A 23578-nucleotide genomic window follows, 5' to 3' on the forward strand; every position below is an offset into this window, starting at 1 on the left:
AAAGAGCAGCAATCCACTTTGACATCTCCACCACGTATCTGTGGTGGTGACGTCTGGCACCAAATGTATCAGGATGACCAAATGTAGCGGGAGGGCACCAAATGTAGTGGATCGGTGCCAGGACGTACCATATTAAAACTCGCCGAGAACTTTCCAAATGATTTATTGTTTTTTTTAGCTACAGTGCCCTCGTTCATCTTGGTCTGTGTCATAGGGTCCCACAATGCTGAGAAAGCACCGCAGCAGCCCATGTAACGCAATGCCGTGTTGTGCCAGCCTTGTGCGGCCTGCTGAGTTCCAGTGATGTCAGCTGAGATCGCGGCGGCAACAAGGGCCCGCTGTCCGGCGTCCGAATCTGCAGCCCTCACCTCGGAAAGTCTCTGGTGTGTGTAGGGAGCTGAGACGACTGCCTGCAGTAGTGAGCCGAAGAGTGGCCTGCTGCTGGCTGGCTGTGGAACCCGCATCGGCGTCAGAAGATCGAACCAATGACCCGCCATGCACTGGGACGCTGGCACCCCATCTGTTACTGCGTATAGCCGGTGGTGTGATACGCCCCACAGTCCAGGAGAGCTGCCACACTCGAATGAATCTTGTTAGAGAACAGCACCTATTTATACGCATCTGTGCGCCTCCGTTTTGCTAACACTCCACTCCAAGTCACGTACTCACCACACCCCAGTTGCGCCAGTGGGCCCCTTCTGCCTGTAGCTTGCGCCTTGCGAAACGCTGAGATTACGCTTTTCAGTGGTTCGACAGCCCTGTGGCCTCCATTCTACTTCGCAACCGTTGGTATGCATAACTCACTGCAATCCAGCCTGCATCTGGCTGTAACTTGTGCTCAGAATGTCGCACAAAACTAACTTTCCCTATCCTAAATGGTGGTGCCGCTACATATCCCTTCGATGCCATTCATACGACAAACGGATGTGTTGCGGACCATGAAGTGACGCATCCCCGATAGGCCATCTCTGTGTAATTGCCTGATTAGTTAACATGGAGTTGGCGTGAAACAGCGCTCATGCCCCTATGCCCCCCCCCCCCCCCCCCAGACATCAACGGCATGCCACTTCTGTATGAATTGGGCCTAACATGACATTGTGTCATATAACTATGTCAGTGCATGAGAAACAGTGTGCTGTAATTGAGTTTTGAATTCGAAGAGTCCGTCCACACATGGAGCAGTCTCTCCTATAGGATGACAGAAGCACTGTGACATCTACAACAATCCGACACCTTGGGAGCACTGTCTTCGATCATCCACCGTACAGCCCCGACTTGATCCCATCAGCTATTCATCTGTTTCCAAAACTTAAAGAATGCCTACAAACTCTCCACTTTTGTAGTAATGATGTGGTGCAATCAGAGGTGAGGTTGTCGCTCTGTCAACACAGTCAAACATTCTACAGTGGTGGTATCAACAAACTGGCCTCTCACTGGGAGAAATGTCTTCGTTGCCATGGTGAATATGTTGAGAAATAAGTATGTAGACATGATGAATAAAGATGTAGAATGTTAATAATGTTCGTTTTATTTGAAAACCTTTAAGATTTTTGACGTAAAAATTGGGAGACATTATTTCTTAACATGCTCTTGTACATGTGGAATAATCAGGTCTGCTGCCAGATGTTTGTGTCGCTCTGGCACAATATTTCGGCCACATAACTCGTTGCCTTCTTCAGGTGCTACCTGAGACTGCCGTATTGGAGGATCTTGTCCAGTATTTATGCCCAGAGGGCGCTGGGTTCTCTCTTTGCCGTCCGCGCCCGCCTGGCGCTGCTTGTAAGGTGTTGTCTCTTCCCTGGTGCTCCTTCGGACGTCCGCTCCCGACTTGGTCGCCATCTGTGGCCGCTCTCTGAGGCTCGTCCTGTGTCGGGCGTTCCGTTCGCGGTCCACACCCGCCTGGTGCTGCTCCTGAGGTTTTGGCCCTTCCCTGGTGCTCGCACAGACGTCCGCGCCCGCTTCGTCCACGATCTGCAGTTGTGGCAGCTGTCTGAGGCCCGTCTCGCGTCGGGCGCTCCGTACGCGGTCCGCGCCCGCCTGCCGCTGCTCCTGAGGTGTTGGCAGTTCCCTGGTGCTCCAATACGGCAGTCTCAGGAAGCACCTGAAGAAGTCAACGAGTTACGTGGCTGAAATACTGTGCCAGAGCGACACAAACATCCGACAGTAGACCGATCATTCCACACGTCAGGATCTCGCCGGGAAAGCCCGAAGAGTTACATCAGAAGACTCTACGGGGAGTAGATGTACCTTATGCTCTTGTAGGTTTGGAGCACACCATTGTCTGGTAGTGTTCCGTGGAGTGTGGGATAATCGGAAAACAAGAGAATCTAAGCGTCTGAAATGTGGTGCTATAGAACGATGTTAACAACTTGATGGACTGGTAGAAAAAGGAATGAGAAAGTTCTCTGCAAAATCAGCGAGGAAAGGGACAAATGGACAAGAACTAGAAAATGATAGGACATGTGTTAAGATATCAATGAGTAACTTTTATGGTACTGCAGGGAGCTGTAGAGAGCAAAAGCTGTAAGAAAATAGACTGCATTGAACAAATAATTGAGGTTATAGGGTGAAAATGCAACTCTGAGATGAAGAGGTTGGCGCAAGAGGGGAACTCGTGACGGGTCATATCAAATCAGTGAGAAGCCTGATGACTCAAAAAAAAAAAAGAAGCAGTCTTGATATCAATAAATTATTTTGTTGTTGTTGTTGTTGTGGTGTTCAGTCCTGAGACTGGTTTGATGGACCTTTCCATGCTACTCTATCCTGTGCAAGCTTCTTCATCTCCTGCTTAGTGTATTCATCTCTTGGTCTCCCTCTACGATTTTTACCCTCCACGCTGCCCTCCAATGCTAAATTTGTGATCCTTGATGCCTCAGAACATGTCCTACCAACCAGTCCCTTCTTCTTGTCAAGTTGTGCCACAAACTCCTCTACTCCCCAATTCTATTCAATACCTCCTAATTAGTTATGTGATCTACCCATCTAATCTTCAGCATTTTTCTGTAGCACCACACTTCGAAAGCTTCTATTCTCTTCTTGTCCAAACTATTTATCGCCCATGTTTCATTTCCATACATGGCTACACCCCATATAAATACTTTCATAAACGACTTCCTGACACTTAAATCTATACTCGATGTTAACAAATTTCTCTTCTTCAGAAACGCTTTCCTTGCCATTGCCAGTCTACATTTTATATCCTCTCTACTTCGACCATCATCAGTTATTTTGCTCCCCATATAGCAAGATTCCTTTACTACTTTAAGTGTCTCATTTCCTAATCTAATTCCCTCAGCAATACTCGACTTAATTAGACTACATTCCATTATCCTCGTTTTGCTTTTGTTGATGTTCATCTTATATCCTCCTTTCAAGACACTGTCCATTCCGTTCAACTGCTCTTCCAAGTCCTCTGCTGTCTCTGACAGAATTACAATGTCGTCGGCGAACCTCAAAGTTTTTATTTCTTCTCCATGGATTTTAATACCTACTCTGAACTTTTCTTTTGTTTCCTTTACTGCTTGCCCAATATACAGATTGAATATTATCACGGAGAGGCAAGAATTATTTTAGGAGGAATATATTTTTCTTTTCATTATATAGAGAAAGAGGGAGGGGGGGAGAGATTCGTTTTCTGTTTGTAGACCTCTGCTCGCACATATTACTGTAGTTGTAGTCATGTTGAAAAACCTGACTGTTTACCCTCTAGCTCAAAAACCACCCTGAAAATTGTGTAAATACTAATTTCGGTTGCCTGTACGGAAACACTTACAGGCATCGATGGTGGAGGATACATGCGCAGATTTTCGTTGCCTGTGGGAACGCTGCTTCACTACTTCTTCTATTTGAGGTCACTGATCCTAACACATTCTAGCGACAAGACAGTCAACCGACAGCTTTCACGATCAACCGCCAGATGTCTTTAGTAATAGTGCGTTTCGTGGCGTCCTGCCATTGTTTCAGAACTACTCTAAAGGCACAGATATTTTTTCTCTGACGCCGCGCTCCCGCGTCCGCCCGCAGGGCCGGCGCCGCCGTCGCCGCCGCAGCCCGCCGCGGAGGAGTGCGCGTCGCGGCTGTGGCCGGCGCTTCAGCTGCGGCGGCTGCCGCGCGCCCGCGTCCAGACCACGGCGCACCGGCTCGGTCCGCGGAGAGCGCTGCTTCTGCCGCCGCCGGACAACGGCTGGGGGAGGGCGCCGCCGCTGCTGCACGCCGCGCAGGTAGGTAACGCAGGGCTGCCTACCTCCGCACACCAGCCGACCACCTACCTCACCACACATGTACGACTGCGTCCATCAATTTCGATTAATACACTACTGGCCATTAAAATTGCTACACCACGAAGAAATGGAGATTGTAAACGGGTATTCATTGGACAAATGTATTATACTAGAACTGACATGTGATTACAAATGGTTCAAATGGCTCTGAGCACTATGGGACTTAACATCTATGGTCATCAGTCCCCTAGAACTAACCTAAGGACAGCACACAACACCCAGCCATCACGAGGCAGAGAAAATCCCTGACCCCGCCGGGAATCGAACCCTGGAACCCGGGCGTGGGAAGCGAGAACGCTACCGCACGACCACGAGATGCGGGCTGATATGTGATTCCATTTTCACGCAATCTGGGTGCATAGATGCTTAGAAATCAGTACCCAGAACAACCACCTCTGGCCGTAATAACGGCCTTGATACGCCTGGGCATTGAGTCAAACAGAGCTTGGATGGCGTGTACAGGTACAGCTGCCCATGCAGCTTCAACACGATACCACAGTTCATTGAGAGTAGTGACTGGCGTTTTGTGATGAGCCAGTTGTTCGGCCACCATTGACCAGACGTTTTCAATTGGTGAGAGATCTGGAGAATGTGCTGGCTAGGGAAGTAGTCGAACATTTTCTGTATCCAGAAAGGCCCGTACAGGACCTGCAACATGCGGTCGTGCATTATCCTGCTGAAATGTAGGGTTTTGCAGGGATCGAATGAAGGGTAGAGCCACGGGTCGTAAAACATCTGAAATGTAACGTCCACTGTTCAAAGTGCCAACAATGCGAACAAGAGGTGACCGTGACGTGTAACCAATGGCAAGCCATACCATCACGCCGGATGATACGCCTGTATGGCGATGACAAATACGCGTTTCCTGGATTCGTCCGAAAAAATGACGTTTTGCCATTCGTGCACCCAGGTTCGTCGTTGAGTACACCATCGCAGGTGCTCCTGTTTGTGATGCAGCTTCAAGGATAACCGCAGCCATGGTCTCCGAGCTGATAGTCCATGCTGCTGCAAACGTCGTCGAACTGTTCGTCCAGATGGTTGTTGTCTTGCAAACGTCCCCATCTGTTGACTCAGGGATCGAGACGTGGCTGCACGATGCGTTACAGCCATGCGGATAAGATGCCTGTCATCTCGACTGCTAGTGATACGAGGCCGTTGGGATCCAACACGGCGTTCCGTATTACCCTCCTGAACCCACCGATTCAATGTTCCGCTAGCAGTCGTTGGATCTCGACCAACGCGAGCAGAAATGTCGCGATACGATAAATCCCAATCGCTATAGGCTATAATGCGACTTTTATCAAAGTAGGAAACGTGTTGGTAGTTGGTACGCATTTCTCCTCCTTACAACAACGTTTCACCAGGCAACGCCGGTCAACTGCTGTGTGTGTATGAGAAATCGGTTGGAAACTCTCCTCATGTCAGCACGTTGTAGGTGTCGCCACCGGCGCCAACCTTGTGTGAATGCTCTGAAATGCTAATCATTTACGTATCACAGCATATACTTTTTTCCTGTCGGTTAAATTTCCCGTCTGTAGCACGTCATCTTCGTGGTGTAACAATTTTAATGGCCAGTAGTGTATTTTAAATTGATAATACTGTGTCTGAGATTCGCTTTGAAGTTCCTAACCCATCCATAATGCTCCTTTTCATTGACTGCAAAAGAGCTACAAACACTGTACAATTAAATATATATCCTTGCGTTTGAAACTACGGGGAACTTAGCATGCTGTCATTCCTCTGAAGACAGCGCACGGTTTGCACTTCCTCCGCACTACGAAATGACTCCTGACAGCCATATTTTACCGCGAGCACATATGTTCGCTTAGCCGTATCCTTACTAGATCTGCCTTAAGCAAGAATAGCTTCTAAATTAATCGAAATGTCGTCCTCACCGGGGCAAAGCGTTTAACACCAACGTAATAATAATTGCTACATCTCAAAGATGAGCACAGTGTCTGTATAGCAGAGTAACACTGACATAGGCCAGTGTTCGTACAATCCGATGCACTAGCGATGTCTCAGAAGGTTGGATGCGATATGCGAGGAAGTAGGACCAGAATGCCGTGCGCTGCACTCTGACGAATGTGCGGTGTGCCCTTGGCCTAGAGAACGCTAGCTGATAACTCCCAATGTTGACTGACTAGAGAGCGGCAGATCGACGTCCCTTAAAGCCGTTCTGCGGATGAATACTGTGAAATCTTTCCAGTGTCACGGAGGCGAGCTGGCGCCGTCAGTATGCAGCGAATGTGGCGCCGCCAGTTACCGGTACGACTGCTGCGCTCTCGATGTGCTGTGGTGAGTTGCAAGCGCCTAGGAGGGGCGGCAAACCACGGCACACCGCTAAACGGCTGGTGGCGGTATCGAAAGGCGCCAGCAACGGATGCTGTGAGGGAAGCAGTGGGCGCTAGTGTGGTTAATAAAGTGCTGATTTTTCACAATAGCTCGACAGAGGTGGAGTAGAACTTAGCATGCGATGAACCTCTAATAAAGAGATTTCGTAGTATACCTAGGTAAAATTAAATTTTTCAGTACTGTTTTAAGACTTTGTCAGATTATGTAAGACTATGAAAAGGTTAAATATTGTGAATCTCGACATGATTCGCTAATTAATTACTATAAAAATACACTTTTTGAATAATTATTTTGGATTTAGATGTAGTTTATAACATAAATACATGGTAGAAGTTTTCATGAAGCTACCTGATCTACTTTTTTAAGTATTAAGAAGGAAACAGTTTCTGTAACTAAATTTTGTAAAACGAGTTACAGTCACTAATCTTTGTTGTTGAGCTACAGAGCCTAGATGACAGCACTATATTTATTATGTGTAACAATGAAGCTGCACCAAGTTTCAAGATATTGTAATTTTACGAAGGGTCAGAAATTAAAATAGAAACAGATCAGAGGCCACTATCTACCCTCAGTTCCATCTGAAAAATTCTAGAGTTCCAAATTTGAGAATTAACAGTGAAAGAATTTTATAGAACAGAGATAACGTACATACGTACTTAGAAACAACTGGGATCGTTGTTAGTCTTCATCTAATAACGATTTAAATAATTTTGGGATCATAATGGGTACTGAGCGGACTCTGCTGCCTAAGGTGGAAGCAACTTTGGAGCAAGTCTTTCTTTCGCCATCGACACCGTGCATATGTAAATTCAATTGTCGTCGGTCGTACGTGTTTTATCTTCCAACGATACATAATGTGATGTGAATCTTTCCGTGGCCATGTCCGTTTAAGGCGTAGATGACGTTAACAATGACATGAAGGGATTTTTGTTTGTTAGAATGAAATATCGAGCTTATATAGTGCAAATACGTAAAAGTGAAGTTTCGTGGATTTAGTAATTTAGCTGGAAAGCTCGTGTTTCGTTTTCGATGTTTCGTTTTGTGTGCTACCCGCCACGTAACAGAAAATCTCGTGGCAAGTGTCTGACATCATTCTCCACTTTCAATGCGAGTAGTTAACTTTACGTAACTACGAACAAGGAGCAGAAATAGTGTTTGCGGTGTTTCGAGGCTGCCAACGACAGCATAAGCATTGACGAATCTGTGACTTATAACTTGTTCATTGGAACCATTACCAGAAATTACTGATCCGTTGAACAACAGTACACTTTTATTTATCGTCGTTCCAGCCAGGTGAACTGTGGAATTGTGGACTGAAGATTATTGAACAACACGTACTCCTTCATTTCTGGCTGTTTGCACAAATAATTTTCGGGCCCTTGTAAAAGGTTTTGGTATCCAGAAAACTCACAAGACTAGCAAAGATTTCAACTTATAAACTAAATAACAAACTACATGTAATTTTACCCGCCGCCCCACAATACCACACTCATCTTCTCCACAGGCGAGATAGCGGGGCCACCTCGTTGCGTAGTCGGTGGGTGTGATTTGGGTGACAACCGAGGATGCAGCATTCCAATGAATTTCTACATCTACATCTACGTGATTACTCTGCTATTCACAATTAAGTGCCTGGCAGAGAGTTCAATGAACCACCTTCAAGCTGTCTCTCTACCGTTCCACTCTCGAACGGCACGCGGGAAAAACGAGCACTTAAATTTTTCCTTGCGAGCTCTGATTTCTCTTATTTTATCGTGATGATCGTTTCTCCCTATGTAGGTGGGTGCCAACAGAACGTTTTCGCAATCGGAGGAGAAAATTGGTGATTGAAATTTCATGAGAAGATCCCGTCGCAACGAAAAACACCTTTGTTTTAATGATTGCCACTCCAATTCACGTAGCATGTCTGTGACACTATCTCCCGTATTTCGGGATAATATAAAACGAGCTGCCCTTCTTTGTACTTTTTCGTTGTCATACGTTAGTCCCACCTGATTCAGATCCCACACCGCACAGAAATACTCCAGAACAGGGCGGACAAGCATGGTGTAAGCAGTCTCTCTAGCAGACCTGTTGCACCTTCTAAGTGTTCTGCCAATGAATAGCAGTCTTTGGTTTGCTCTACCCACAATATTATCTATGTGATCGTTCCAATTTAGGTTATTTATAATTGTAATCTCTAATTATTTAGTTGAATTTACAGCCTTCAGATTTGTGTGACTTATCGCGTAATCGAAATTTAGGTGATTTCTTTTAGTACTCTTGTGAATAACTTCACACTTTTCTTTATTCAGGGTCAATTGCCACTTTTCGTATCATAAAGATATCTTGTCTAAATCATTTTGCAAGTCGTTTTGATCATCTGATGACTTTACAAGACGGTAAATGACAGTATCATTTGCAAACAATCGAAGACGGCTACTCAGATTGTCACCTATGTCGTTAATACAGAGGATGAAAAGTATTTAAACCGACAAACTCTGGGAGATTGTAGGGGACACCAAAACAAATATTTTTCCCTGATTGTATTTTTGCTATGAGGAGTATTTAAACCGGTAGAGAAAGATTTCTCTGGCGGCAAATTAATTAAACCAACAAACACTTTTCCACTTTTTTATGACCAAGAGACAACACATTAACACAACCCAATTTAAATTACAGTAGATTTTCAAAAATGCCTCCAGTGACACGTAAACAAAGGTTACATCGTCGGATCATGTTCTGTCTGACACGAGCAAAAACCCCAGGAGTAACCTGTATTGTTCCTGCTGCTGCTGCTACTATCCAGGCAACCAGATTATCTTCTGATGCAACAGGAGTTGCGTAAACAAGGTTGCGCATCTCTCCCCACACAAAAAAGTCCAGAGGGGACATATCTGGGCCGCGCGGGATTAGCCGAGCGGTCTAAGGCGCTACACCCATGGACTGTGCGGCTGGTCCCGGCGGAGGTTCGAGCCGTCCCTCGGCCATGGGTGTGTGTGTGTGTGTGTGTGTGTGTGTGTGTGTATGTGTGTGTGTGTGTCTGTGTCTGTCCTTAGGAGAATTTAGGTTAAGTTGTGATTAAGCTTAGGGACTGATGACCTTAGCAGTTAAGTCCCATAAGATTTCACACACATTTGAACATTTTGACATATCTGGGGATCGAGCCAATCCACGTTTCTGGGAACCGTCGGACCAGGAATCGACGCGCACGACGACTGAAATGTGCCGGCGCCCCTTCATGTTGGAACCACATGCGTTGTCTTGTAGGGAGCGGGACGTCATCCACCAATTCTGGCAATGCTCTGGCGAGAAAATTGTAATAGTGCCTGGCATTTAACGGCCTAGGTAGCAGATACGACCCAATTAAACAGTCCCCAACAACACCGACCCACACATTAACGAAGAACCGCACTTGATGAGCGCTAGTAACTGTGGCATGTGGGTTATCCTCACTCCAAACATGCGAATTATACATGTTGAAGACTCCATCATGCCCGAACGTTGCTTTATCCGTAAACAACACAGAGGGTGGAAATGTAGGATGCATTTCACACTGATCCAGGTACCACTGCGAAACCTGTGCCCTGGGTGGATAATCAACTAGTTCCAGGTTGTGGACACGATGTAAGTGAAATGGACGTAACAACTGCTCTCGAAGGACTGTTCTTACATTCGTCTGATTCGTCCCCATGTTACGTGCAATTGCACGAGTGCTGATTGAAGGATCCCGCTTCACATGCTGCAAGACAGCTTCCTCAAATTGCAGCGTTCTTACCGTGCGACGGCGTCCCTGTTCAGGTAATCTGCCAACTGAACCAGTTTCACGCAGACGTTGGTACGCAGCAGCAAAGGTCGCATGATGCGGGATACGGCGATTAGGATATTGTTGTTGATAAACCCGCTGTGCAGTTCGTCCGTATCAGTGTCTCACTCCAGACGTATCGGTCCATTAGTAAACGGAGACAATGCACTACTACACTGGTGGACAGCAGTTGCCTACAACCGAAGATCGTAATACGGCCTCTAACAACTGAAGAGCGAAATAAGGCCTCCACTGGTTTAAATAATCCTCATAGGAAAAAATGACACTAGGGAAAATTATTTGTTTTGATGTTCCCTACAACCTCCCAGAGTTTGTCGGTTTAAATACTTTTCACCCTGTAGATTAGGAACAATAGAGGGCCTATAACACTTCCTTGGGGAACGCCGGATATTACTTCTGTTTTACTCGATGACTTTCCGTCTATTTCTACGAACTGTGCCGTTTCTGAAAGGAAATCACGAATCCAGTCGCACAGCTGAGGCGATACTCCATAGGCACGCAGTTTGATTAGAAGACGCTTGTGGGGAACGGTGTCGAAAGCCTTCTGGAAATCTAAGAATATGGAATTAACTTGACATCCCCTGTCGATAGCACTTATTACTTCATGAGTATAAAGAGCTAGTTGTGTTTCACAAGAACGATATTTTCTGAATCCGTGTTGTCTATGTGACAATAAATCGTTTTCTTTCATTTGTTTCCGTACAAATCTGAGGGTGATATTTTTGTGTGACACTTTTCCCTGTGGATTTCGAGTGACATTCCTGTTTTGCTGTTGGGTAGCAGCCAGTTGTAGGTGGTAAATAACTGTTATCTGTGTTTATATTCTTGGAATCTTTCGTGAAAGTTGTTACACAGTTATAGGGTTTTAATTCTTGACTTCGGAGTTGTATGAAGTTTGACCCCGTCTCGCAGGTCAAAGCGTGACTGGTAACATTCAGCACAACTTTGAAATATACGTAGAAAGGTCTTGATCGTACAATTCTTTATTAAGCAATAATAAAGTTTTGTGCGATCGAGATCTTTCTACTTATATTTCAAAGTTGTGCAAATCTGAACGGTCTCTTGCCTCTACCGTGGAAGTATTTCTACATCAAGTAGTCGACCCTTATTCATACTGATGGAATAATGTAGCAGTGCTGACGGTAAATCCAGGTCCGCCAAAATTAACGACACCAATTAAATCCTCAGAGCAGTACGTCGCGTAATTTCTCTTGGGCGCGGCACGAGGCCAAGAGAGCGTGCTTGTGTCCGCCTCCTCGTGTGTGTGTGTGTGTGTGTGTGTGTGTGTGTGTGTGTGTGTATGAGTGCGTGCGTGCGTGCGTGCGTGTGTGTGTGTGTGTGTGTGTGTGTGTGTTTGTGTGTCGGCCGGAGTGTCCGAGAGGTTCTAGGCGCTACAGTCTGGAACCGCGCGACCGCTACGGTCGCAGGTTCGAATCCTGCCTCGGGCATGGATGTGTGTGATGTCCTTAGGTTAGTTAGGTTTAAGTAGTTCTAAGTTCTAGGGGACTGATGACCTCAGAAGTTAAGTCCCATAGTGTTCAGAGCCATATGAACCATTTTGTGTGTGTGTGTGTGTGTGTGTATCACTTCGCGATGGAAGCTGCGAGGAACAGACGGAAGGAACGTTTGAAACCTTCTTTAGTGGTGCAGATGAAGTTTCTTTTGATACCTCTAATGGTTTCCATTGCCATTTCACTCGTGAGCAGGTTCCCGTATTGCCATAACCAGCAAATTACATCCATGCTCCACCAGTGACGACCTGCATTTCGATAACTTTTCCAAATTCATCGACGTCAGGAGGGCGAAAGCGGACGCTACAGCTAGAGGTACGACACTGGACCGCAGTAAGATTGCGGCACCAAAATTGGTGGCTAACCCGTTTCGTAGGTGTTGTGGCGGGTTTTTGCGTATCATCAACATGGACAAATGCAATGAGTATGGATGAACACGATACTCTATGGTTTTCTGCGGTTTGAATTCACTCTGTTTTTTTAGCAGTTGCATTGATTTGATTTTGTAAATGATAGTGACAATATTATACACATGTATAATGCATTATTCATACTACAACTTCTCGCGGATAATTATTTTGTTCAAATTGCACAAGAATTCTACCTGACGTAGTGTAATAATGTTGACTGTAAGTTGTGTTAATATCACTAAAATTACAGATCGTACATCAGAGCTTTTGTAATTTTTGTCTTCGATGGATTTAATTATTCTTAGCAAATTGATCATGAAAAGGAGCCACAGAATACCACCCGCACACAACACTGACGTATGCTACCAGAAATATTATTCTCCATGATTCGTGCGTAGTTTAATTTTGGCCTCATACATCAGCAATGAAATCTTGTTCAACAATAAATACCATCAACACTGTTTTTAGAAAATGCAGTCTGATTCGATTAATTTTTTCTCTTTTGTAAATAGAGTTCAGTACCACCGGTGCACATTTATTTCTTACACATCAGAATATTGTTTGCAGTTTCAAGCAATTTAAATTTGCCGCTGTGATAAAAGTTAAGATGGCGGCCAACAAAAGATAGAGGATTTCTTTTTTAATTGATATTTTCCTTTACTCAATAAATAATTAATCATTTAAATTGGTGCCACCAATAAAGAAATTATTAAATTGTTTTGCAAATTAGTTTAACACAAGCCCATGCTATTTTCAACTAGAAGTACAGACGAAGTTGCTATATAATCGCAACTAACAATGGCTGCGCTTCTTGCAGCTATGATAAAACAATCAATACAAAATTATAATTAAAAGAGGAACTGGTTTTTCAATAATTAATCATAAATAGTTTTAACGCATTTGGCTCTATTTGTTTTTTCGTTTACCAGCAAATGAACATAAAAGTACAATAATTTTACATTAAATGTTTTTCATTCAACAAACCTCAAATCGATGCGCGTCTTGCGTCGGCGATGTACATCAGAAGAAGAAGACGAAAGGGTACAAAAGAAAAGATAAGAATGACATAGATTAACAAAGAATGTGAGACAAATATTGTCTCTGTTTTACATAATTATCATATTTTTAAGAAATAATTACATAATTGAATGAATATTATTGAGTGACCTAATTTTCCACACGTTCATATTCCATTCGTAATATATATATATATATATATATATATATATATATATATATATATATATATATATATATATATCGTTTTCCCGTTCGCTCTTAGATAGTAGAACGGTAAAGAAATATTGTAAAGGTCGTTCGATACATCCTCTACCTGCGACTTAAGTGTGAATTGCAGAGTGGTCGTGTAGATTATAGATGTAGATGTAAAATAATATAAACGGTGATCTTAATATACTGCTCCAAAATTGCTTTGAATGTTGTTTCGCGGCTTAGTTGTCGCAAAGTTTCCCCCCGTAGGTCCGGCACTACAGGTTTAGGCTGGGGGTCTACTGATCCCAAATAGCGCCCCGTGTACCAGTTTGTGCCTGGGCACGCAGTAGCTACGAAGGAGACCGCATCTCGGCGTGCTTCACGCTGAGAAACACGTGCGGTGTGAGGGCGACCGCTACAGGACGCTTGGCGGCGTGTTTCAGCGCCGCGGCTGTTCGGCGTGCGCCGCTGTGTCGCGCGGGGCGCTGCTGTCGCCGCCGCAGCTGTCGGCGCGCCCCCGGCTGCCCGCCTCCGCAGCCGCCGCCCCCGCCGCCGCCTGGGCCGCCCCCGGCTCCTGCCGCCCGCCGAGCCCCGCCGTCTCGCTGCTCCTCGACGCCGCCGCCGCCACCTGGCAGCTGCAGGTGAGCCGCCGCTCCTGCCGCTACCACGGCACTCCGGACGTCCGGGACGCGCTCCCTCGCCTAAAACACCGATCCCCCAAAGTAGTCTATGTCGACCTCCATCGATAGACTAAACTTGCAGGGCAGCCATGTGAGCAGAAAATCCCATACAGGCAGGGCGGAACAATGTTTTAACACCCTATCTCACCAATGTCAAATTCGCCAACTTTATGTACCTTAACCAACTTTGATTCCCTCAAGAACCTTTGTGCACGGCGACCGTAGTACGTAAGGAAGGAGAGGCACACAGTAGTCGGTATGAATCCCACTAGTGTTTATCGCTCCTGCAAATCTAGATTTCGACTATAAATAGCCATTTTCTGTGCATTTACGTTACAATTCAACACACTTGCGGCGTTCAAAAAAATGGTTCAAATGGCTGTCGGCACTATCGGACTTAACATCTGAGGTCATCAGTCCCCTAGAACTTATACCTACACTACTGGCCATTAAAATTGCTACACCACCAAGATGATGTGCTACAGACGCGAAATTTAACCGACAGGAAGTAGATGCTGTGGTATGCAAATGATTAGCTTTTCAGAGCATTCACACAGGGTTGGCACCGGTGGCGAGACCTACAATGTGCTGACATGAGGAAAGTTTCCAACCGATTTCTCATACACAAACAGCAGTTAACCGGCGTTGCCTGGTGAAACGTTGTTGTGATGTCTCGTGTAAGGAGGAGAAACGCGTACCATCACGTTTCCGACTTTGATAAAGGTCGGATTGTAGCCTATCGCGATTGCGGTTTATCGTATCGCGACATTGCTGCTCGCGTTGGTCGAGGTCCAATGACTGTTAGCAGAATATGGAATCGGTGGGTTCAGGAGGGTAATACGGAACGCCGTGCTGGATCCCAACGGCCTCGTATCACCAGCAGTCGAGATGACAGGCATCTTATCCGCATGATTGTAACCGATCGTGCAGCCACGTCTCGATCCCTGAGTCAACAGATGGGGACGTTTGCAAGACAACAACCATCTGCGCGAACAGCTCGACGACGTTTGCAGCAGCATGGACTATCAGCTCGGAGACCGTGGCTGCGGTTACCCTTGCCGCTGCACCACAGACAGGAGCGCCTGCGATGGTGTACTCAACGACGAACCTGGGTGCACGAATGGCAAAACGTCATTTTTTCGGACGAATCCAGGTTCTGTTTACAGTATCATGATGGTCGCATCCGTGTTAGGCGACATCGCGGTGAACGCACATTGGAAGCGTGTATTCGTCATCGCCATACTGGCGTATCACCCGGCGTGATGGTATGGGGTGCCATAGGTTACACGTCTCGGTCACCTCTTGTTGACGTTGACAGCACTTTGAACAGTGGACGTTACATTTCAGATCTGTTACGACCCGTTGCTCTACCTTTCATTCGATCCCTGAGAAACCTACATTTCAGCAGTATAATGTACGGGCCTTTCTGGATACAGAAAATGTTCGACTGCTGCCCTGGCCAGCACATTCTCCAGATCTCTCACCAATGGAAAACATCTGGTGAATGGTGGCCGAGCAACTGGCTCGTCACAATACGCCAGTCAGTACTCTTGATGAACTGTGGTATCTTGTTGAAACTGCATGGGTAGCTGTACCTGCACCCGCCATCCAAGCTCTGACTCAATGCCCAGGTGTATCAAGGTCATTATTACGGCCAGAGGTGGTTGTTCTGGGTACTGATTTCTCAGGATCTATGCACCCAAACTGCGTGAAAATGTAATCACATGTCAGTTTTAGTATAATATATTTGTCCAATGAATACCCGTTTATCATCTGCAATTTTAATGGCCAGTAGTGGACTTAAACCTAACTACCCTAAGGACATCACACAGCAGTGCCCCACGCCCGATGCGGGATTCGAATCTGCGACCGTAGCGGTCACGCGGTTCCGGACTGAAGCGCCTAGAACCGTTCGGTCAAAGCGGCCGGCCGGCGGTTCATGTCACCACCTGTTCTTTCAGGTGTACTCGTACAGGTAGAAGGGCACTCAGGTGTTCTTCTACCTATACACCTGTAAGAACATATGGTGACATGAACTGTCGCAAGTCTGTTGAATTTTATCGAAAATGCCCTGAAGATGGCCACTTATAGCCGAAACTTGGATTTGCAAGCGTGTTAAAAACCAGTGGGATTGAGACTGACTGCTGTGTGCCTCTCCTTCCTTTAAACACCTTTCTCTCTGCGTTATACCGAGAATTCTAAAATTTTGACAGCTGATTTCATCATGTATTATTAGTTCACTAAACTAAAATCAGTGTTTATTTTTTGTTAATTTAGTAGTAATGAACTGTTTACCCTTCAAGCCACGTTTAATTGGGGAAAAGTCCATACAAATCCCCCTAACTCAGAGAATAAGCCAGTTCTTATCATTCTAGTTCAGTCCTACCTCTTAAACGATTTTGTAGTATTTGTGGAAATTTGAACGTCATTAGTTCAGTGATTTCTGAAATAAAGGTACACATAACAATCAACATTCCAAATGCTACAAAATGCGACTCAAGTAATTTGTTTTGAAGATTCTCAGATATCTCTAATTTTGCCAACACAAGTGTCCAGTAGCGCAATCAGTGTCATCCTTTGTTTCTTCTTCTTCTTCTTCTTCTTCTTCACCTAGAAGCTTTCATCTTCTTGGTGCCCTTGCTTTCTTTGTAGTAAATCCAGCTGCATAGTGAGCTTTACTTACTCGCACGTTGTCCAGAAGCTAAAGACCTTTGTCGTGTTAGCCCGCAGCTCGTGGTCGTGCGGTAGCGTTCTCGCTTCCCACGCCCGGGTTCCCGGGTTCGATTCCCGGCGGGGCCAGGGATTTTCTCTGCCTCTTGATGGCTGGGTGTTGTGTGATGTCCTTAGGTTAGTTAGGTTTAAGTAGTTCTAAGTTCTAGGGGACTGATGACCTCAGATGTTAAGTCCCATAGTGCTCAGAGCCTAAGCCTTTGTCGTGTTAACATCACGAAAAATGTCAAGCCTTTTCACGATCTTTGATCTACCAAAACTGAAAGAAATAAGAGCATCACTGATTCCCTATTCCAGTTTTTATCCCAAAAAATGTATTCTTATGTACACTAGTCCATATGAGGTTGATGGAGGACATCTTTGGTTCTGGGCACAACCTGGAAGACATTTACTGAGATCATCGGGGTACCTCAAGCCTCTATTGACCAGCTTAATTGCTTCTATAACAGCCACTAGGAAATAATTTTTATGGTGATAAGGAACTTTTGTGCCAACGGCCTTGCCGCAGTGGTAACACCGGTTCCAGTCAGATCACCGAAGTTAAGCGCTGGCGGGTTTGGCTAGCACCTGGATGGGTGACCATCTGGTCAGCCTAGCGCTGTTGGCAAGCGGGGTGCTCTCAGCCCTTGTGAGGCAAATTGAGGAGCTGTACTTCTTTGATTCAGTGACGGCTCTGGGCTGATCATGACAAGGCGGTCGGTCATTACCGTTCGGGCCTTCCGAGACCTGTTCGGACGGAGTTTAGTTTTTAAGGAACGCCAGTCGGCTATTATTATGGAGACGTATCTATACTGCGAGAGCGATAAGATATTCCAACAGAATCACTTCCACAAAAGCTGTCTGTAAATCCATTCACATGGAATGTGCGCTTTTTAAATAATTATACACATAGAAGCATCTAAGAAATTATGTCACTCAACACAGAATATAACAAGAAGACGAATAACAAGATCTGGACTACGTGGAAACGAAACTGAAGACTCTGGACACTAACTCACAGATCAAAAACTGAACTGTAAACACAACAGGTTGCTATGGCAATGGCACCAACCGAAAGACCAAAGTTCTTACAACAGACGAGTAAAATGCACATACTTCCGTATATAATGTTTTTGGACATGCGAAGGTTTGAATAAGAAACCCATCACAAGTTGGGTAACTTTCCTGGACCGCATAACATTTTGAAAAGTGAAATAAAAATTGTTCTAATTAGAATTTCGTAACAATGTTTGCACAGTTTTAATCATAAAATTAGAAATTATTTTGAAGGTTTAAAAACTGAAAATCTCGTTCTTTACTATGTTACGGCATTTCAACTCAGCATCAATTGCGCTGTGAAATCGTCCAAGCTGCAGGCTGATCTGAGAAAGTATCACCCTGATAAAATAGGTAAAGATTTGAAATACTTACAAATACTTAAAGAAAAACTTCAGAAGGACTCATGGTAGACAGCTTGTTCACTTCGACGTCACAGAAAGATGTGGTTTGCAGGAGTCTTATCATGTCTCACTACTTATAGCAATATCTGGAAATCCGCGTACTGTTGGGGAACAATTAATTTTGCCACACGCTGAACAGGATTTAAAAAAATACTCTACACCGACCTACTTATGAAGAAAAATTCCTTTGAATAAAAACACATTTCATAGACTTATTGATGAAAGTAGTTATGATACTGAAATCATCTTGTGTAATTATCTCCAAACAACCAATTTATCCATGCAATTGGACGAATCAACTTTACCTGGTAATTAATCATTGTTACTGTCGTATGTTTGTTTCCTTATGGACCAAGAAACCCAAGAAGAATTCCTCTTCCTAAGAACTGTGGCAACAGACGCTAACGGTGAACCAATATTTAAAGCTTTGTAAGATTATTTGATGGAAAAAACGATCCATTCACCAAATATAATATCAGCAACAGGAGATGAAGCTCCTGTCATATTTCGGCGCGGTCATGGATTTACAAGCCCCTTAGAACAAAATGTACCCGGGGTCTGGAATACACTGCGTCATACAACACTAACATACAGTTGCTAAAAATCTTGGTCTTCGTACATTCATATTTAAATTGGATGAAGGTGGGACACAGCTGGTATGATTTTTACTAAAAATGAAATTCCTCCAACTGGAGGTATTTCATTTTTAAACAAAAATCTTGGTGGTAAATTAAATAAATCTCTTCAATTTATCATTAATGCAGTGAACATAATTCGAAACAGTGCGTTGAATTCTGAGTAATTGGTGCCGTAATGCGAAAAAGTTGTCGAGAGCTTTGATCGGTTACTCCTTCACACTGAAGTACGCTGGTTTCAAAAGGTTTATGTTTGACGAGAATTGTCAAACTTTTTGAGACCATTTTAGTGTTTTTAAATACTAAAGATACAATTTAAAAAATTTTAATCGACTGAAACCCAGAAACGCCTTATTTAACAAATATGTTTACTAAATTTAATGAGGCTAACTTGCAATTACAAGGTGACATTCTCAGCTTCGGCAAAACATAGTCCATCATTTCAGCTTCTCTTGCCCGAGAAAGTAATGAAACAAATCAATGGAACGTGCAAATTTTCCCAGTTTTCCAATTTGTCGCAGTCAAACTGCAGGACAGTCACATTTCAACCTATGGTCAAGACTAAAAGTCCTTTACAGAGACTTTAAACTCAGAATTGAGGTTGTTTTAACTGAGTAAATAGCACTGCGGATTATCGATCCATACAGTGCTATTGCAGAAAGGGATGCCGTATTTCAAGAAGAATTGATCAGTATAAACTCTAAAGAGGTACTTAAGATACACTTTAGAAGCGATATTGGCAATTCTGGCTCAGACAAACATACGTGTTGTTTACCCTGTGTTGTGGATCACTGCGAGAATGTTTTCGATAGCTTTCCCACCTTCTAACCTCTTGGAATGGGGTTTTGGCACAGTTGCCAATCTTCATGAAAAGAGGAACAAATTGGTAATCACTGACCGGGGAGGTTTGGGGTTAAACCTAATTAAAAAGAAGGAAAATATTCGAATTTTGCTAATGTCCATCTTGCGTATCGCTACAATTACAAGTATTTACCAATTAACTTTACGATATTTGCGTGTTGTGTAGTTTAAATTAATAAATGTATAATTCTCGCATGCTTTTTAAGTTTTTCGCCATGCACTCCTACGGTTAAAATCACTCAACGTGAGCACTGTATCAGATGTCAGAAACACAATTGAAGTCGTGACTTCGTAAAAATTCAGTATATGAACAGCAGGTGGTTTACCCAAAGCAGAAAAAACTGGAACGTGGTCTCCGAGAGAAAGAAGTTTGGGAGCTCTGGCCTAAAACACCTATAGACTGTTCAAAACTCCCAGAGAATTTATGTTTTGGCAAGAGTGTGTGGAGGCGCAAAGTTGTTTCCGCGTCATGCACACAACTTCTAACATTTTATTCAGCTCGCTTAGATTCGCAAACTATTGACTGCACACAGATGGAACCGACATCAGTGTTTTCTGGAAGAGCTGCACTGGAAAGCTTACAAAAATTCATTTTCTGGCTATTTCACCGAATTTTCGACACGTGGCAGACTTCTTTTTACCGAATTTAAGTGAACACGTTGTGCGAACGGAAGCTCAAGAATACATCATATTTTCATCTGCTCCAACCGGAACTCTATCGGATATGCCTAACACGAGATAAATTAAGTTAAATGTCACACATGATGCTGTGCCCACGTCTCAAAACATATAAGAGTAACATAGCCCTAGGTTTATAATGAACCTTTTACTATATTTTCTGATCAAACTTTTAACTACACTACTGGCCATTGAAATTGCTACACCTTGAAGATGACGCGCTACAGACGCGAAATTTAACCGACAGGAAGAAGATGCTGTTATATGCAAATGATTAGCTTTTCAGAGCATTCACACAAGGTTAGCGCCGGTGGCGACACCTACAACGTGCTGACACGAGGAAAGTTTCCAACCGATTTCTCATACACAAACAGAAAATGACCGGCATTGCCTGGTGAAACGTTGTTGTGATGCCTAGTGTAAGGAGGAGAAACGCGTACCATAACGAAAAAAATGGCTCTGAGCACTATGGGACTTAACATCTGTGGTCATTAGTCCCCTAGAACTTAGAACTACTTAAACCTAACTAACCTAAGGACAACACACACATCCATGCCCGAGGCAGGATTCGAACCTGCGACCGTAGCAGTCGCGCGGTTCCGGACTGAGCGCCTAGAACCGCGAGACCACCGCGGCCGGCACGTACCGTCACGTTTCAGACTTTGATAAAGGTCGGATTGTAGCCTATCGCGATTGCGGTTTATCGTATCGCGACATTGCTGCTCGCGTTGGTCGAGATCCAATGACTGTTAGCAGAATATGGAATCGGTTGGTAATACGGAACGCCGTGCTGGATCCCAAAGGCCTCGTATCACTAGCAGTCGAGATGACAGGCATCTTATCTGCACGCCTGTAACGGATCGTGCAGCCACGTCTCGATCCCTGAGTCAACAGATGGGGACGTTTGCAAGACAACAACCATCTGCACGAACAGTTCGACGACGTCTGCAGCAGCATGGACTATCAGGTTGGAGACCATGGCTGCGGTTACCCTTGACGCTCTATCACAGACAGGAGCGCCTGCGATGGTGTATTCAACGACGACCCTGGGTGCACGAATGGCAAAACGTCATTTTTTCGGATGAATCCAGGTTCTGTTTACAGCATCATGATGGTCGATTCCGTGTTTGGCAGCATCGCGGTGAACGCACGTTGGAAGCGTGTATTCGTCATCGCCATACTGGCGTATCACCCTACGTGATGGTGTGGCTTACCAGTGGTTATTTGCCTCGCTCACCTCTTGTTCGCATTGACGGCACTTTGAACAGTCGACGTTACATTTCAGATGTGTTACGACCCGTGGCTCTACCCTTCATTCGATCCCTGCGAAACCCTACATTTCAGCATGATAATGCACGACCGCATGTTGCAGGTCCTATACGGGCATTTCTGGATTCAGAAAATTGTAGACTGCTGCCCTGGTCAGTTCTCCAGATCTCTCACCAATTGAAAACGTCTGGTTAATGATGGCCGAGCAACTGGCTCGTCATAATACGCCAGTCACTACTCTTGATGAACTAACTGTGGTATCGTGTTGAAGCTGCATGGGCAGCTGTAGCTGCACCCGCCATCCAAACTCTGTTTGACTCAATGCCCAGGCGTATCAAGGCCGTTATTACGGCCAGATGTGGTTGTTCTGGGTACTGATTTCTCAGGATCTATGCACCCAAATTGCGTGAAAATGTAATCACATGTCAGTTCTAGTATAATATATTTGTCCAATGAATACCCGTTTATCATCTGCATTTCTTCTTGGTGTAGCAATTTTAGTGGCCAGTAGTGTAATTCGTAACATAACAAAGAAACGTGCCTATTAATCAAGGCAAGGAAACTCACCTTATTTTTCAGGAATTGTGCATATCTGTTAGCAAAAGCTGTATCAAAATCCCTACAGTAATCCCTGAGATGAGCCTTCACAAACAGACTGAAATATGTGACGGGCGGACCTTCATTTATAATAACCTCACTGGACGAAAATTAGTGACCCGTAGAAAAATCATTACACGCGTAGTTTAATACCGTGTAATTCCGCCCCTGGACTTGATAACCGCCTAGATTCGGTTAGTAAGTGATTCCACAACGTTCTTCAGGTACGTCGCATCCAGGTTGAGCCACTCGCTGAGGACTTAATTGCGCAGATCCACAAAATCGTTGGGGTTCTGAGGCCGACGTTTCACCTGCTGTTCCAACGTATCCCACAGATTTTCTGTGGGGTTTAAGTTGTGTGATTTTGCAGGCCAGTCGAGATGTGACAAAGGAGTGAGTGTTCAGGAAATCAGTCACATATTCTTCCAGCCTGGTGGACCTTTCTGTTGTCTTCTTGAAAAATAGGACTATCAATGGAATATTGCGAGATGACCGACGTCAGATGTTCAATACATGCAGTTTCCGTCGCAGTGATCTCTCGCCAACAGGTGGTGATGGACCTTCATGCAGCAATTCCTGTCGGGTTTCGGAGTGATTCTGATTCATAGTCCGTGAAATGAGTCTCCTGTGTCTCTGTCAGGCGCCTTTTCCGATGACAATTCCGACGCCATGTTTCATAGCCACGCGTGTTACGTTTGTAGACACGTTGAACATTACGCCGCGAAACACCATGGAAGCCAGTAACTTCAGACGCTGTATGAACATGAGCATGGCCAAACACGATTGCTCCTATTTGCAGTCTGTCACTTCCTTACATTTACCCATGTTTATGTACAACGTTCGCTTGAAACATAAATGCCTCGCAGCCCGCCACTGTCTTATGTTCACGTCCAGGCAGTGCGCGCGCGCTATTGAGCATGTGACTCGATTGCTGTGCCTGTCTTAAAAGGCTTAACGAATCATTCGTGTGTGCGCACTGGACTGACTAATTTTTTATCCAGTGAGTTTATATTGCACTCGCAATATTACTGTTAACAGTGAGTTATACACACTGACATTTCTCGTGAATGTGTCTATGTATTACTGAAATCCCTGCAGTGGTTCCTGTGATTCACC

General features: G+C 44.7%; 1 protein-coding gene and 1 pseudogene across 1 annotated transcript in view; both read left to right on the forward strand.

The window, feature by feature from the left end:
* Window positions 1-23578, forward strand: part of LOC124709096 (myrosinase 1-like) — a 243696-nt gene that overhangs the window by 1878 nt on the left and 218240 nt on the right. The window contains exon 2 of the mRNA XM_047240744.1: window positions 4095-4220. Within this exon, the coding sequence (XP_047096700.1) occupies window positions 4095-4220 (126 nt within the window). The remainder of the gene's footprint in view (window positions 1-4094; window positions 4221-23578) is intronic.
* LOC124709268 lies at window positions 17473-17590 on the forward strand (annotated as a pseudogene).

Source organism: Schistocerca piceifrons, chromosome 7 (genome assembly GCF_021461385.2).
Source record: "Schistocerca piceifrons isolate TAMUIC-IGC-003096 chromosome 7, iqSchPice1.1, whole genome shotgun sequence".
Taxonomy (NCBI): domain Eukaryota; kingdom Metazoa; phylum Arthropoda; class Insecta; order Orthoptera; family Acrididae; genus Schistocerca; species Schistocerca piceifrons.